Genomic DNA, 15,991 nt, shown 5'->3' with positions numbered 1-15,991 from the left:
AGTAAATAGTTTTGACAATTGAACAAAATAATTGAATAAGACTTATGGTTCGTTTGATATAAAAATGAAAATAAGAAAGAAAAAAAAATAAAGCCAGTAATTAATGTCTACTATTAAAAATAATTTTGAAAAATTGTAAATAATTCCAATGAACATACAACGATTTGCTTTATGAAAGCATTTTAATTTTTATTAATTATTATATATAATTAATAAATAAATAAGTTAATAAATAAATATTTTATATCCAATGAATTTAAACTAAAATAATTCCATCTCTCAATAAGACTTTGCATGTACACTTAGTGCATAGTATTTATTTTTCATTATTATAATCAATCACATTTTAGCACGCGTTAGATAACAAAACGTCATATCAGTTTTTTTTTAATATAATTTGTGCGAATTTTTTTTTTCATTAAAAGAAGAGATGTGCGAATAATGTTTGTACTGATGATTTTAAAAAATTCATTGTGAAGATTTAAAATTTTCGAAAATTAACGATTATTAAAAAATTTTGAATTTTTTACATTGATTCAAATTTTATGATCCAGAAGTTAGCAGACAATCAACAATTTTTGGATTTTTTTTTCACCAAATCAATTGCAAAAAAAAAAAATAAAAAAATGCACGTGTAGAAAATAAAATAATCTACAAGTGTAATTTTTCAAAATATTTTTTTTTTTATAATTTATCATTTTTTTTTAATTCCAAAAATTATTTGACGTTTGCTAACTTCAGTATCATCAAATTTTGAATATTTAATTTATACAAAATAATGAACGTTTATTAAATTGAAATCATTCAAAATATTTGGCTCAAGCCTGCTTGTCAAAAAAATTCGAAATCAAAAAAAAAATTTTAATTTTTCAAAATTGACAACTAATTTTAATTTATAAAAAAATTCAAAAATTTAAAAAACGAATTAAAACTACAAATTACTTTTCTAATTAAAAATTTGAAATTTTAAAAAATTAAATTTATTTTATTTTAATTTTAAATCCAATGGATCTCCAGTACACGGATAATTCGCATATTTCTAATAAAAATTAATTTAATTAAACTCAATTTGTAATAAACCTGCAATGTCTTTACCTAATTTTTAAAAAGTGAATATAAAGTAATTGCGCATAAAAATAATATGTGCATTCGTCCAAGTTTTTGCCAAAAATATATTAACTCAGCAATTTGAAATAGAAAATAAAGTAAATACTTTTTCACCTTTGAGGCAATTTTCAAACATGGCCCCACTTTTTAAAAATTTTCAATTACTCACCTGTGATGGGCGTTTCAAAATTTTATCTATTAATTTTAAATAATTAAAGCCTCAATTAAAAAAAAAGACAATTTCTGAGATATAGAATTAAAAAAAAAAATTACAGTTGATGTCAATAGGGAGCTAAACGAAATTTGTTGAATAAATTTTCGCATACAAAATTTAAAAATTCTAATTATAAAATTGCCATTAAAATTTTACTGATTGATTTTCCAAATTTCGTTTAACTCTTAATTGATATGACTAAATAATTTTTTTTTAAATCTATATCTCAATAAAATTGTCCTTTTTTCTTATAACGTCATTTAAAATTTTTAAAAAGTGGCGGGCATTTTTTGAGAATGCCCTTAATAAATAACGTAGACGCACTCGAAATTTTTCATACTGTTTAAAAAAAAACCAATTTACAAAGTTACGAATCATGCATTGTGATATTACTCAATAGCCTTCCTTGTATATTGTTACGATTATTATTATAATATATCATATTATATTATATATGTATATTAATATTAACTATTATTATTATTATTATAATTATATAGACATTATTATATGATGCCATTTGACTTTCCATTTTTACTTCGAAAAAACATTTATATATTTATCTTCATCTCTTCATATCGATTGTAATAAAAATATATGAAACCAACATTCTTTCATTTATTTATTTTTTAAATCTAACCGATCGTTATTTTTTTTTTTTATATATATATAAATAAGTAAACCTCAACTGTCTATTATTTATTTAGAAAAATATACCGTAGCTCCTGCGCCTTCAAGAGATTATTGCGGTGTTAAAATATTCGCTAACGAGGTATTTAAAAAAAAAATTTATTTGTGGTAATTATTAATTTTTTAAAGATTAAAAAATATATCCCAAGACATGGCATACAGTAGGAATCGATATGAGAGGAAACGAATGATATCGATAAGAAATTATTTAAAAATTTGAGGATTAAAGAATTAAATAATGAAATTATTTAAACTCCTTATCAAAAATTGTTATCAAAACCTCAATTAGATCTAACACGAACAGTCTCTTGGTGTAAAAATTTGAAAGATACAGTCGGAGGCTCAGTATCTGCACTCTTAAACCAAGTGTGTTACAAGTGTATTATTTTAACACATATTAAATGTGTTTTATGTTTAAGGCCATAAGCGAAACTATAGTTTTTTGTAGTCATTTAAAACACGTTTCACGGTGTATTAAATATCTATAGATTGCTTATGGTGTTTCAATGTTATTTGGCAAGTGTGTTAATTTTGACTACACACTTGGTTTTACAGTGTGATGATTCGATCGATAAAAATAATTCAATTAATTTGAATGATTTTTCAATGCAATATTTCACTAGAACTTCTAGTGCTCGTGAAAATCATAAATGTTCTGGAAATTCAAATGTCTTGTGGCTATGTTTATGCACAATACATAGGGACAATAATTATTGTAAGGATTTTTCTTTACTTTTTTATTCTTCATTTTTCAGACAAAGAAATCTTTTTACACACCAACGACAAATCGAAAAAAACGATTGTCATTACTGTTTTGTATTTAATAATTTTATCAATGTTCCTTATTTATTTTTTCAGTTCGATGAACAAAATGAAGAAAGCCGTGTTACTATCATAGACATGCCGGGGACTGAAAACAGGACGGCACTTAACGTACAAGGTTACTCAACAGACAGGTTAAAACTAAACCATACATTCATAATGAATGTTAAGTTGCTCAGTTAATGACATTATTTCAACTCTAAATAATATATCTGGTGGTAGCCACCTGTTTACGCCACTAGCCGACAGAATAGTAAACTCGACAGAATTTAGAAACATTTTTTTAATCGCATGTGCCGCTGGTCCCTTAAACAATGAAAACAGCAAAGACATATTCCATACAATGTTAAGATAAAAGGTGTACCTTCTATGGCAGAGCGGTTCTGCAAATGAACAATCCGACCTCCATATTAATGGAAATAAGTTGGCTTATTCCAACCTGGAAGTCATGGTGGATTTGTATGTGGAGGATTACCAATCCACCGTTGATTATCTCATTAAAACCATCGATGCTACATGTCGCGTAATAAAATTACTTGTGACTTAAAAATAATATAATTAACACAGATTATTACTGTATAGGTTGAAACGTTGACTATTTATTTTTCAGAGTCCAACGTGAAAAGTTCAGCGCAAAGAGACTTGCCTTATACCACGTCTACTTTTGTACGCCTGAACGGTGGTGATTTAGTTGTCATCCGACTAAATACATTTGCTTTACAATGTTTCATATCACTCAAATATCTTAAATCATATAGTAAAGAGTAACAGGCTTTTATTAATAATAAAGTTTTTTTTTTGTAAGTTCAAATTTAGTTTCAAAGAAAAATTATTCATGGAAACATGTTGTGATATAGGATAGAGTATAATACCATCAAAAAAGTACGTGTCACTCGGTCGAAAAAAAGATGACACCAGAATAGCTACAAAGTTCGGAATATATAACGTCTGAAATACAATTCTTACCAGGGACACTACAAGAGGTAGGACGCCATCTCGTGGCGAACGCCAAACTACTCCCGCTGCTGCTACCTAGCAACGGTGACTTCCCTCTCCTACATATATATCTTTTCTCCCAATAATTTTTTCTCGTGGTTTAAGCAACTTTTTTTTCTTGATTGGAGCATATAACAATTTTTGCGTTAAAAGAAAAATACTTATTCCGAGAAATTTGATTTTTTTTTCAAACAAAAAAATGCAATATGAAAATTGTAGCTAATTATTAATGGTCTAATTAGTGACTATTCGGAGCATGATATAAAATCTATCAATTATCGATTAGATTATTTTTTTGGATAAATTGACGATTAGTCCAAAAATTTTGTTCGAGTTTTTGAGAAGTCTAAAAAATTCAAAAGCTCAGGGTAATAAAATTTATTTTTAACTTAAAAAAATTTAATTTGAAAACTTTTTAAAATAAAAATATCAAACTTTGGAAATAAAAGATGATATTTTTTTAATCGATGTATGAAAGTTGATTTGTTTTTTTTTTAATGAACTTATTATTGTTGATTAAAGGTATGGTCAAAAGGTAAAAAGTGGTGGTCAAATTTGTTGAATAAATTTTCGCGTAGAAAATTTAAAAATTCTTATTATAAAATTGACATTAAAATTTTACTGAAATTGATTTTCCATATCGATTGTAATAAAAATATATGAAACCAACATTCTTTTATTTATTTATTTTTTTAAAATCTAACCGATCGTTACTTTTTTTTTATATGTATATATAAATAAGTAAACCTCAATGTCTATTATTTATTTAGAAAAATATACCGTCGCTCCTGCGCCTTCAAGAGATTATTGCGGTATAAAAATATTTGCTAACGAGGTATTAAAAAAAAAAATTATTTGTGGTAATTATTAATTTTTTTATGTAATTTTTAAAGATTAAAATTTATCATTGGCGTGTTTCTTATGGCCCGCATAAATATCCGTCAATAAGAACTTATAAATTTAACGAGTGGAGTAAAAATTTATCACAAGACATTGAAATTATTTTTGGTAACTTCAAAATATATTTGCAAATATTTAAGAATTTTAAATTCAATTTAATTTCAGGTAAATCGGTGGTACGGAGTATTGATAATATAATAAATAAAAAATATTTATTGACATTACCACAAAATTTTATTTATAATTTACTTAAATATTTATCAATTAATGATATTAAAAATTTTTGTTTATTATCACGAGCTGCTTATCAGGTATTTTTTTTTTTTTTTAATTAAAGCAAAAATATCAATTACTAGGAAATTCTGGTTATTAATTAATTCAAAAAATTTAATAAAATTACCGACTGCAATTGGGCCCGAAAAAGTTTCAATAAAAATAGTAATCAACTAATTTTATTTAATTTCCTAATTAAATTTCCAGTAATTATATTTTTTAAATAAATAAATAAATTTTTATTTAAAATTATAATGTATTTATAGATAATAAAAGATGAAGTAGTCAAAGAATTGGTAGTAAAAAAATTAAAAATTGATAACAACAAACCTAATAAATCGATACCCAAAGACATGGCTTACAGTTCGAATCGATTATTAGCGGAAACGAATGATATCGATAAGAAATTATTTAAAAATCCGAGGATCAAAGGATCAAATACTGAAATTATCAAAACTCCTTATCAAAAATTTTTATCAAAACCGCAAGTAGATTTTACACGGACAGTCTCTTGGGATAAAAATTTAAAAAATACAGTGAGAGGTTCAGTGTCTGATAATTCAATCATTAAAAATAATCCTGCTAATTTGCCAAGACGGCGGGTCAATGTTATCAACGTCCCATCCACGGAAGAAATAAACAATAAAGATATTTTAGTTGATGTAAATAAACAAAAAATACGGACAGATCAGCCAACAAAATCGAGAGGAAATGGAGGGAAGAATAAAATACAGGCTGGAGGTGATTACAAATTTTTAAAAAGTAATAAGAAAGTTATCAGAGCAGATGGGAGCTCTGATTTATCAGCATTGAGAACTAACGACATTAATTTGGATGAGTTGGCCAAAAAAACTATCGACGAGTACAAAAAATCCAGAGAATTAATAGACTGCAAGTTCAGTTGGACAGATGGTTTGGAGACTCGGGAACTAAGTCCTAGAACTCCAAAGAGCAGACCAGGCAGCGATGGTTCGAAGTCGAGGAAATTTTTAGATCATAGACCAGAACTTTCAAGATCGACAGTCGATTTTACATTAAATGGACTAATGTCTTCATTAGTAAGCGGTGGAGATGACGAACTTGACAGAATGACACCTTGGGAACTGACTAAATTACGTGGCTTTAAATCACGCGAGAGTTCTCTAAAAAAATCACGAGATCTAGACAAAAATATTTTATCTAACACTGAAGTATCGACAAAAAAAGTCACTAGAACCCGTAAGAAAAATTAAATATGGAAAACTTGTTATTTTTTCATTGCATAGTAAATAAATATTTGAAAAATTTGAAAATTGTAGTTTTATTTTCACGTAATATCTCTTTTTTTTAAGCTAATGAATTTAAAATTGTGGATTCAAAAAATCCACAGTGAAATTTTTATGTAAAGTAATAAATTGAGTGAACTCTGTGTGGTTCTAACAGTTTGAATTTTTCCCGCTTTAATATTTGGCGCCACAAAGTAAAGTTTGAATTCAAAACTTCAATAAAATAAAAAATAAAATAGTTTGGTATAAAATGGAGCAACAGGTGTCTTAGTATATGATCCTGAAGTTAGCAGATAATTAAAAATTTTTTGATTTCTTTTTCAACAAATCAACCAGAAAAAAAAAACAAAAATAAAGATATGCACTTGTAGAGAATTTAAAAAACTACAGGTCCAATTAAAAAAAAATTTTTTTTTCTATATTTTACTGTCTAAAATGAAATCCAAAAATTATTAGACGTCTGCTAACTTCAGTGTCATCTTAGTATTCAGTTGAGACTAAAATATTTCAGGTCATTTTCTACTTTACATTATAAAATTAAATGGCTATTTAGATCGTATTGAATGATGTCATTGTCTATAAAATATTTTCAAAAACATGCAATTGATGACTTACCACCAGCAAATGTCGAAAGGTTCCATCTTGATGAATTCCTGAAATAAAAAAAAATAATAAGTTGACATGTCAGAGAAAAATTTTCAATTAAAAAATCAATATGGAGTTTAGATTTACCACGATGGAGAACAGGTACATCAGTATCGGGATCGGGAACCAGCTTTAGATCTCCAACCATAAAAACTTCACTAAACACTACACTTGTCACTATCACTGACTTTTTTATATATGAGTATGAATGTAGCAGACATCGGACAAATTTAAATTTAAAAATAATTTAAAAAATAAAATTGTAAAAAAATGCACTTATTAATTTTTAAATTTTTTAAATGCGCATTTAAAAAATTTTATTTCATTAATTATTTACTCTATTTATTAATAAATTGAAATTTGATGGCTGCTATATTTTCACTCATTTTTGATAAGATATTGAATGTAGCAGACGCCTAATAATTTTTGAATTTTTGTCAATGTGATAAATTATAAAAAAAAAAATTTCAAATAATTGCACCTATAGTTTTTTAAATTTTCTACACGTGAATTTTTTTAGAATTTTTTTTTTTTTTGTAATTAAAGCCGAAACAAAATTCAAAAATTACTAATTGTCTGCTAACTCCAGAGTAATTTTTTTTTTTTTATCACTAATTAAACTTCTCACTATCACCAACTTCACTCACCACAATCACTAACTAAACTTTTCACTATCACTTAACTGACAATCGATTTTATTTAAAAATCACTCGATAAAAATTCAAACATCGCGCCATTAAACAGACAAAGGCAATTATTAAATCGCTATATTCGAAACATTAATTATAAAAAATTTTTTCAAATAATTGTTCATTAATTAATTTTGAATAAAATTAGCCACAGAAATGAAAAAAAAAATATTTAATTACTGAGTATTTAAATTATCCGACACACGAACTCCCGCTCTGACTCGAGAGCTAACCACAAAACATTTAAATGGATTCTAACGCGATGACACACAATAATTTATAGTAACTATGATTTAAAAAATTCCCGACAGCTTTTGAGATTAATTTCGATGATCAATAAATTAATATCGATAATAATAAACATTTAAAAATAAATAATGCTACGGACTAGACGCCGAAAGTTCTAGTGTAAAGGAGAACTGCACAGAAGCTGGCGACGAGAGCGGGCTCCCACGGAAGCGCCACAGACTCAGCGGACAACGCGCGCGCAATTCAAACATATGAATACTAAAAATAATAAACAAACACAAAAAACTAATCACTACATCACAACAATCACTTGAAAATATTAATTTTAATAAAACTCACACATTTAAATACTTTCATTTTTTAATTAAAATTCCGACAGCCAACATGGCATAAAATAACACGGGAGCTAAGCCGGCACTGAATTTAATTTATTTTAAAAACTGAAACTCACTAACACAGAATTAAATATCTTAAAATATTTCTTATTACAAAAACAATAATTTAAAAGTAACATTAGATTTATAATAAAGCGACACGATAATTAAATGAATTATTTTAATGGGTGTGGGTGAGAACGACACCGAGACGCTCGGTTTAGCGGAAGACTGGCACCGAGTACTTTGAAAGAAACTCAAGGCGCATGCGCAACCTAATTTTATGAGAACTGCGCAGGTCGTTCCAACTGACGCCACTGATGTGCGACTGTTGTGTATCCAACTTCATTTCTCAGCCATCTCAGTAATTCGGACACTTTTTAGCTCGTGAATAAATAATTAAAATTTACGGTTTTTCCGTGTAAATAAATTATAACTCGTGTCTCTAAATATTCTTGACCACTTATAGGTAATTTAGTGATAATAATTAAATCGGTACAAAAACATAAATAGTCAAAAAAATAATTTAAATAATTAGCTGCGTCTTTTCCATTGTTCAGCTACCGGCGTTCGTTACCTAAATTTATAATCAGTGTAAATGACTTTTATTAATTATTATTCATAAACAAAAGTGTTCAAAAGTTATCAGTGATCATTAGTATATAGTTTAACATTTTTTTTATCAAGTGATTGGTGTAAAATAATTTTTTTTTTTTTTTCACATTTTTTTTTATTTTTTTTATTATATTTGATTAGTATTTTATACAATAATATTTATAAATTACAAGTTTATTTTCAACAAGTACATATATTGATGATTAAGGAGCTGTTGTAAATAAATATATAATGAAATGTTTTTATGGATGTTTAATATATTTATTTCTCAGTATAATGAAATACAAATAAATATTTATAATTCAAATAATAATAACAAATCTTATAAAAATATTTTCTGGATCTCAATTAAAAATATGACACTGAAGTAATTGCTTAAGCTGACATATAATACATTAAAAACGATAAATTATAAAAAAAAAATATTTTCAAAAACTGAACTTATAGTTTTTTAAACTTTTTACATATGTATATATAGTTTTTTAATTTTTTGTAATTGATTAGTTGAAAATAAAATTTAAAAATTGTTAACTGTTTGTTGAATTCAGGATCATTTAAAAATCCTACATATCGATTGATAAATATTGACAATCGATAAAGAAACTAAAGATTGGTCATCGATTGATTAAAGTCGATATTCATTATTCATACACCAAAGTACCATTGAAAATCATCAATTAAAAATTTAATTATAAGAAAATTCAAAAGTATAAAATAAAAAATTAAACTTTTCAAGACAAAATTGAAAATCTTTTATTAATTTTTTACTTATTAAACTCGTTTATTTTCGAGGTTATGAAAATGGCGGCAAAAAATTTGAAATTTTACAAAAAATTATTTTTTAAATTAATAATTTTTGTTTTTAATGTCAACAAAAATTTTATTAAATAAAAAAAATGATCATTTAATTTCGCGGGAAATTTGAAAATCTATTTTATATTAGATTATAATATTAGATATATGATATATAATCATTATGATATGATAATAATTAAGATTTGATGATAATTAAAATATAATAATTCAGTTTTAATAATACCCGATGAAAAAAGATTTTATACAATTGTATAAAATTATATACAAAAAATGGCCCGATCCCATTGTATACAACTGTATAAAAATGGTATACAATTTTATACAAAATGTATACAAGTCTATATAATTATATACAATTCTATATAATTGCAATATATTTGGTTGCAATAGTTTTGGTTACTTCAAAAATTTTAATAAAATAATACGCAAGGTAGGTAATGATATAATGAATTTTTTTTAATTCATTGAAAGGGCATTTTTTTTACTGTATTAGAATGAAATTTTTTTTTTTTTTATACTTCTCCATTAATAAAAATAAAATATTAAAGGTCTAAAAATAAAACACTGGCCACAAATAGCACTTCTAACTTAATTAAGTACATTCACTTGAATCGTTTCATACAAATGAAACTCGTTAAATTCATATATAATTATTACACACAACGATTCATACAAATTTTTTAAACACAATCAATCCGCCAAAGCACTCACATGATAATGGTAAATTCATAGGGAAAGTCTGTAATACCGACTGTCAGCAAAGCTTAAAAAATTTTACTAAAATGGTCATTCGTATAAAATGTAATTCTGAAGAATTGGCGTTCGTAGTTTGAAATTTCGGAAGTATTGGATTTCTGAAATATTGTCATTCTAAATATTGTTAATTCTTTATTACGAAAGAATAAATATTGTAAATTCTGAGTATGTGCTGATATAAAGATTAGAGATTCGATGTTTTTGACAAGGTGATAATTTGTCATTCTGAATTATGAACCATCTTTATTTTTTACATTCATAGCTGTGAGTTTCTGAAGTTGGTATACTTCTGAAATTTTTACTTTTGACGGTGTGCCTGCAAGCCATTTTTTAATATTGTAATTAGTCATCTGACTTTGTTTTTAAACGGACACTTTCTCCTGTTCCCGCTACTCGAGAAAAAATGGCGGCTTCATGGGCGCGAAATTTGAACAATTTATCGAGAGACCAGTTTAATAAATACAGATAAAATTAATTTATAGTAAATAAGTAACGTATAGGATGATATTTATGATCAAGTATATTTAATTAGTATTTTTTTAAAGTAATACTTATAAATTATAAGTTTATTTTGAACAAATATACGTTTATTATATACTAATAATTTAGGAGCTGCTGTTAATAAGTATGCAATATTTAATACAATGACGCATATTTTTAGAATTAAAAATAACCATTTTTATGGATATTTATTTTTAAAAAATTGAAAAATCGAGATACCTTTCTTACTGACAACTGGCAGGTGTCATCAACGAACTTGACAGCAAACAATAATTCGGTCATATTATTTTGCTATAAGAGTGCAAAAACCACGCAAATAAAACTGTAAATTATTTTATTTAAATTAAATTACTGGTAAATTATTTTTTTTATTATTAATTACGAATTTTAATAACAAAAAAATTATCTGTATTCTATTGATTAATATATATATTTAATATATTTTTTATTGTAATGACAGTATTTATAAAATCGAATCACAGCAATTTATTGGTTAGATAAGTTGAATATTTAATAGTTGATTACAATAATTACCTAATAATTATTAGTAATTAAAAATTAATAATACCCAACTATTTTTTTTTATTATTTTTTAAATAAAATCAAAAGAATACAGATAAACTTGAGCTTGTAACTTAATAAAAAATTTTTTTTCTGTTTAATAGGATCAACATTGAATCAACAAGTGTTATCATTCACTTCTGCTCTTGTGGACTTCTTTGTAAAAGTGATTTAATCAATTAAGGTAATTTTGTCTTTTATTAATTATAATTAAAGAATCAAGAACCAAATTAAAAATAAAATAAAACTACTAAAAGTTATAACGGAAAATTAAAAAAAAAAAAAATTATACTTTTCAATTGAAAATTAAAAAAATTTATAATAAATACCGTCGAACATATCAGTTTTTGCTAACTAGTGGTAGTTGGAGGACGACTTTTTCACCTGAACTACTATATTTTTAAATTGAAAATTCAGTCACAAAATTTCATGACTATTTGTAAAGAGTTTAGAATCTGTATGGGGTTTTAACTCTTGATGAGGTTATGAGTAATTATTTCCTACTCTTGAGTCCGTTTTAAAAACGTGATATATTAAAAATTAGTTTTATTTCAATAATTTTATTTATATATTTAAAATTTTTTTAAATTGCTAATTGTCAGCTCCATTCACACTCAGATTTTTGCATAACGTCATTCGAAATTAATCACTGTTCAAATATTGGGACACTTACTTTTATTCGGATAGAATATATTGAATGAAAATAATATACTGGAAATTTTTTGATACCGATAGACGTGGAATAAATATTTTATTCATGTCCGTTAGTTTGTTCTCTATCTCACTGCATCAAAAATCTGTAACTGTCGAAATTTCAATCAACGAACTGAATTCTATGTTTCAATAGATACAGACATTTACATACTATAATTTCAGATACTTACCAATTTATTTCGCATTCTTTCTTTTAAGTTTTGTTGAATACGTATTTTTGCCGGACTCGAGAGCTTTAGTAGCTTTAGTACAATACCCGACATTTTGTTTTTTAACGATCCCCCCACTCTTTATGTGTAGAGTAGGAGACATTGAAAAGAGATAGAAGATATTTGTATCCTCTGTTTATGGAAGGCATTACATAGGGAACCGCCAGCATGAAAGTGATGTAAAGATGTAGCAATTAATCTGTCAGCACTACCGTTATGAGCATTTTGCTCATAGGACACTATTCAAATAATAGGATGTCGCTGTAGTGCGAGCAAGACACTAAAAAACACGGAAGTGCTGAAGGGTTAATGCCTGATACACTATAGAGGGTAGACATGGTGGCCACATATTTTTGAAATTAAAATTCCCAACTTTTCCATGTATTCCAGTCAAATAATTCAAAAATTCCCTGATAACATGTGATAATATAAAATCATTAAAAGAATTTATTTAATCTAAAAAAAAAATGGTATAAGTCAGTTTAATCAATAATCAATCACTGTCGTTAAATGAAACTTATTTCATTATTTGACAATGTTGATTGTTTTTTTTATTTTATGCATTAAATGAATAATTTTTTATTTTTGATTTCAAATCCATGTTTTTATATAACTTGGTCTATATATAGACAGCATTCAAGTCGGAATAACTGCGTTACGACGTCCTCAAGAAGTCTTATAATGACGTCTTAAGGGGTAACGGTAACCGATTTTCAATTCAATTTAATTTACGGACAAACATTAGAAACCTAAAATAGAGAGTCTTGAGCGTTTTTTAAAGCCTTAACAAAGAGCTAGAAATTTCGTATTTTAAAAAATTCTAATTCGTTTCCGAGAAAAATTGTTTTAAAATTCTCATTTACTCTACGAGTGCAACAAAGACAGTCCCGTTTATTTTTCTGAGTGTGAGAAAGAGGTCCGGTACCGTATCCCCTTAAAGGTGTCATTTTTAAGAACTCTTAATTGAGAATTCTTGAAGACTCCATAAATAAGACGTCAGTTTTGTGACGACTAAATGTATTCTTTTTTAAACTTCTTTATGAAGTCAGAATAAGGAGCTTCTTAGAGACGTCATGGTAAATTCATACTGAAATCTTATTTGCGAAGTCAGAAAAAAAACCTCTTTGAGAACTCTTTTTAAAGACGTCTTACTAAGTTCGCTAGGTGGCTCATTCGAGATCTTGAGAACTTCTTAAAGACTTCATTAAGATGTTGAGGAGACATCCAAATCATAAATAGGAATTCATTCAGAATTCATCAAGACGTCATTTTGCTATCTGGGTAATAACATGCGGATAAATTTTTCATTTTCACTCGAATTAATTTCTGAACGGAGAACATTATATAGTATATTAATAAAGTATGCCAATAATGAATATAGTGAACTTATTAGTTCTATACTTATGTAAACATTTAATGTTTCTGGTTTTTTAATTTGTCAATATGCATGTTAATAGCTTAAAGATACTGACGATTGTGTTCTACTAAGACTTTGTTTTACTAAATGCCTTTTTAATTCTAACTGCTTCATTTTCTCGCGATTGGAATCAATTTCTCGTGAATTTTTTTAAGATATGTTATAACAATCGCATTCGCACAGCGTTACTTTATGAACAGTTGTGACTAAAAAAAAAATGAGCCGAATTTTTTCAGTCAACAGAAAGGAAGTAGAAATTATTCCAGCTTTCTGACAGAATTCCCTGATTTTTCCGGTATGTTTCCGATTCTCAGACATTTCCAGGCTTTCGAGAAATTTGGCAACACCTGAATTAAACAACTGAGTTTGATCGAATAAAACAGAATTGGATTTTCAATTCGATATAATTCAGATAGATTCTATTAATTCGGTACGTAATTTGAAAAAGAATTCTGTCTAATTCAGCAGAAAAACCAGATTTATCCCAATTAAAACGAATTTAAATAATTCGATTCTGTTTGATTCGGAAAAAATCCTCAGATTTCTGGTTCTGACTCCAAATTGAAACCGATTCAAAAATTTTGAAGCGGATTTATTCTATTTATTTCAAGACTAATCATTGCATTCTTTAAAATTATGTCTTACCGGATTAAGCAAAATATTACAGGATTGAGGGGACTTAAAATTTTATATTTAATTCAGATGTTTAAGCAGAGACCAGAAAAGAGACACCACTACCCTCCGAAGTGTGCAGTTTCTCCTTAATATTGTGTTCAATGTTTGAAAAAATCATCTAGAAAATAATACATCAGTACCGCAGTAATTGCTCCCAGTCTAAGGGCTAATTTTTTGTAACAAGTCGTCGTACAATCGTTAGGCCTCCTAAACCAAAAAAAGTCAAAAAATCAGTCTTAAGTGTGCAGTTTCTCTTCATTATTGTGTACCTGAACGTATCGAAATATCATCCAAAGAACAATAAATCAGTAGTTGTAGATCATAATGCAACAGTAGTGTAGTATTTTCTCGTAGTCTAGGGTTTACAATGTCGTCCAATTCCATCGTACTGATACTTTATAATATATTCGTAAGTCTTACGTTACTATTTTTTCGGAAATGATCTCAAGAACACCTTAAGAATGTTCCTTTACGGAATCCGACCTAAGATTTTCCCAAAAATTCGGAAATTTATCTCAATCATCGTGGAAAAACGGATTTGTCTTGAACATTGGCGTTTTGGTCGCGGCTTTATAGAATATTTGTAAGTCTTACGGTACTATTTTTTCGGAAATGATCTCAAGAACACCTTCAGAATGTTCCTTTACGGAATCCGACCTTAGATTTTCCCAAAATTTCGAAAATTCGTCTCAATTATCGTAGAAAAACGAATCCGTCTTGGTCATTGGCATTTTGGTCGCGGCTTTATAGAATATTTGTAAGTCTTACGTTACTATTTTTTCGGTAATGATCTCGAGAACACGCTAAGAATGTTCCTTTACGGAATCCGACCTTAGATTTTCCCAAAAATTCGGAAATTCATCTCAATCACCGTAGAAAAACGAATCCGCCTTGGTCATTGGCGTTTTGGTCGCGGCTTTATAGAATATTTGTAAGTCTTACGGTACTATTCATTCGGGAATGATCTCAAGAACACGCTAAGAATGTTCCGATTCGGAATCCGACCGTAGATTTACCCAAAAATTTATATATTTATCTAAATAATCGTAAAAAATCGCATCCGTCTTGGTCATTGGCGTTTGGTCGCGGCTTTATAGAATATTTGTAAGTCTTACGGTACTATATTTTGCGTAAATCATCTCAAGAACACGCTAAGAATGTTCCTTTACGGAATCCGACCTTAGATTTCCCCAAAAATTTGGGAATTTATCTAAATAATCGTAGACAATTGCATCCGTCTTGGTCATTGGCGTTTTGGTCGCGGCGTTATAGAATATTTGTGAGTCTTACGAGACTATTTCATCGAAATTAATCTCAAGAACACGCTAAGAATGTTCCTTTACGGAATCCGACCTTAGATTTCCCCAAAAATTTGGAAATTTATCTAAATAATCGTAGAAAATTGCATCCGTCTTGTTCAAAGGCGTTTTGATTGCGGCTTCATAGAATATTTGTGTGTCTTACGGTACCATTTTTTCGGAAATGACTTCAAGAACACGCTAA

At 27.3% G+C, this 15,991-nt stretch overlaps 2 protein-coding genes and 1 long non-coding RNA gene across 3 annotated transcripts in view; 2 read left to right on the top strand and 1 right to left on the bottom strand.

Annotated features, from left to right (window-relative positions):
• Positions 1 to 4,576: 4,576 nt before the first annotated feature.
• LOC130669210 (uncharacterized) lies at positions 4,577 to 6,258 on the top strand. The gene is made up of 4 exons (XM_057471976.1): positions 4,577 to 4,664; positions 4,723 to 4,837; positions 4,895 to 5,040; positions 5,269 to 6,258. Exons 1-4 carry the CDS (start codon positions 4,581 to 4,583, stop codon positions 6,232 to 6,234), a joined length of 1,311 nt encoding a protein of 436 aa, XP_057327959.1. The 5' UTR covers positions 4,577 to 4,580; the 3' UTR covers positions 6,235 to 6,258.
• A 2,924-nt stretch (positions 6,259 to 9,182) lies between these two features.
• LOC130673564 (uncharacterized) lies at positions 9,183 to 12,512 on the bottom strand. The gene is made up of 3 exons (XR_008990911.1): positions 12,358 to 12,512; positions 12,147 to 12,276; positions 9,183 to 11,234 (listed from the first exon to the last, which is right to left on the bottom strand). It is a non-coding gene; the product is annotated as an uncharacterized LOC130673564 (long non-coding RNA).
• Positions 11,214 to 15,991, top strand: part of LOC130673541 (uncharacterized) — an 89,986-nt gene continuing 85,208 nt past the window's right edge. Inside the window, exons 1-2 of the transcript XR_008990910.1 lie at positions 11,214 to 11,266; positions 11,578 to 11,639. The gene's annotated coding sequence lies outside the window, so the exon portion shown is untranslated. The remainder of the gene's footprint in view (positions 11,267 to 11,577; positions 11,640 to 15,991) is intronic.

This window comes from Microplitis mediator, chromosome 1, assembly GCF_029852145.1.
Source record: "Microplitis mediator isolate UGA2020A chromosome 1, iyMicMedi2.1, whole genome shotgun sequence".
In the NCBI taxonomy this organism is placed as follows: domain Eukaryota; kingdom Metazoa; phylum Arthropoda; class Insecta; order Hymenoptera; family Braconidae; genus Microplitis; species Microplitis mediator.
Note: the sequence above shows the minus strand (reverse complement) of the source record. Positions and strands in the feature narration are given on the sequence as shown.

Excerpts from the sequence above, each read along its gene's own strand:
- LOC130669210 (XM_057471976.1), top strand. The coding sequence starts at position 4,581 with ATGTCTATTATTTATTTAGAAAAATATACCGTCGCTCCTGCGCCTTCA. Across the intron at positions 4,665-4,722 it reads TAAAAATATTTGCTAACGAG|ATTAAAATTTATCATTGGCG; the intron begins GTATTAAAAAAA and ends TAATTTTTAAAG. Across the intron at positions 4,838-4,894 it reads AGACATTGAAATTATTTTTG|GTAAATCGGTGGTACGGAGT; the intron begins GTAACTTCAAAA and ends ATTTAATTTCAG.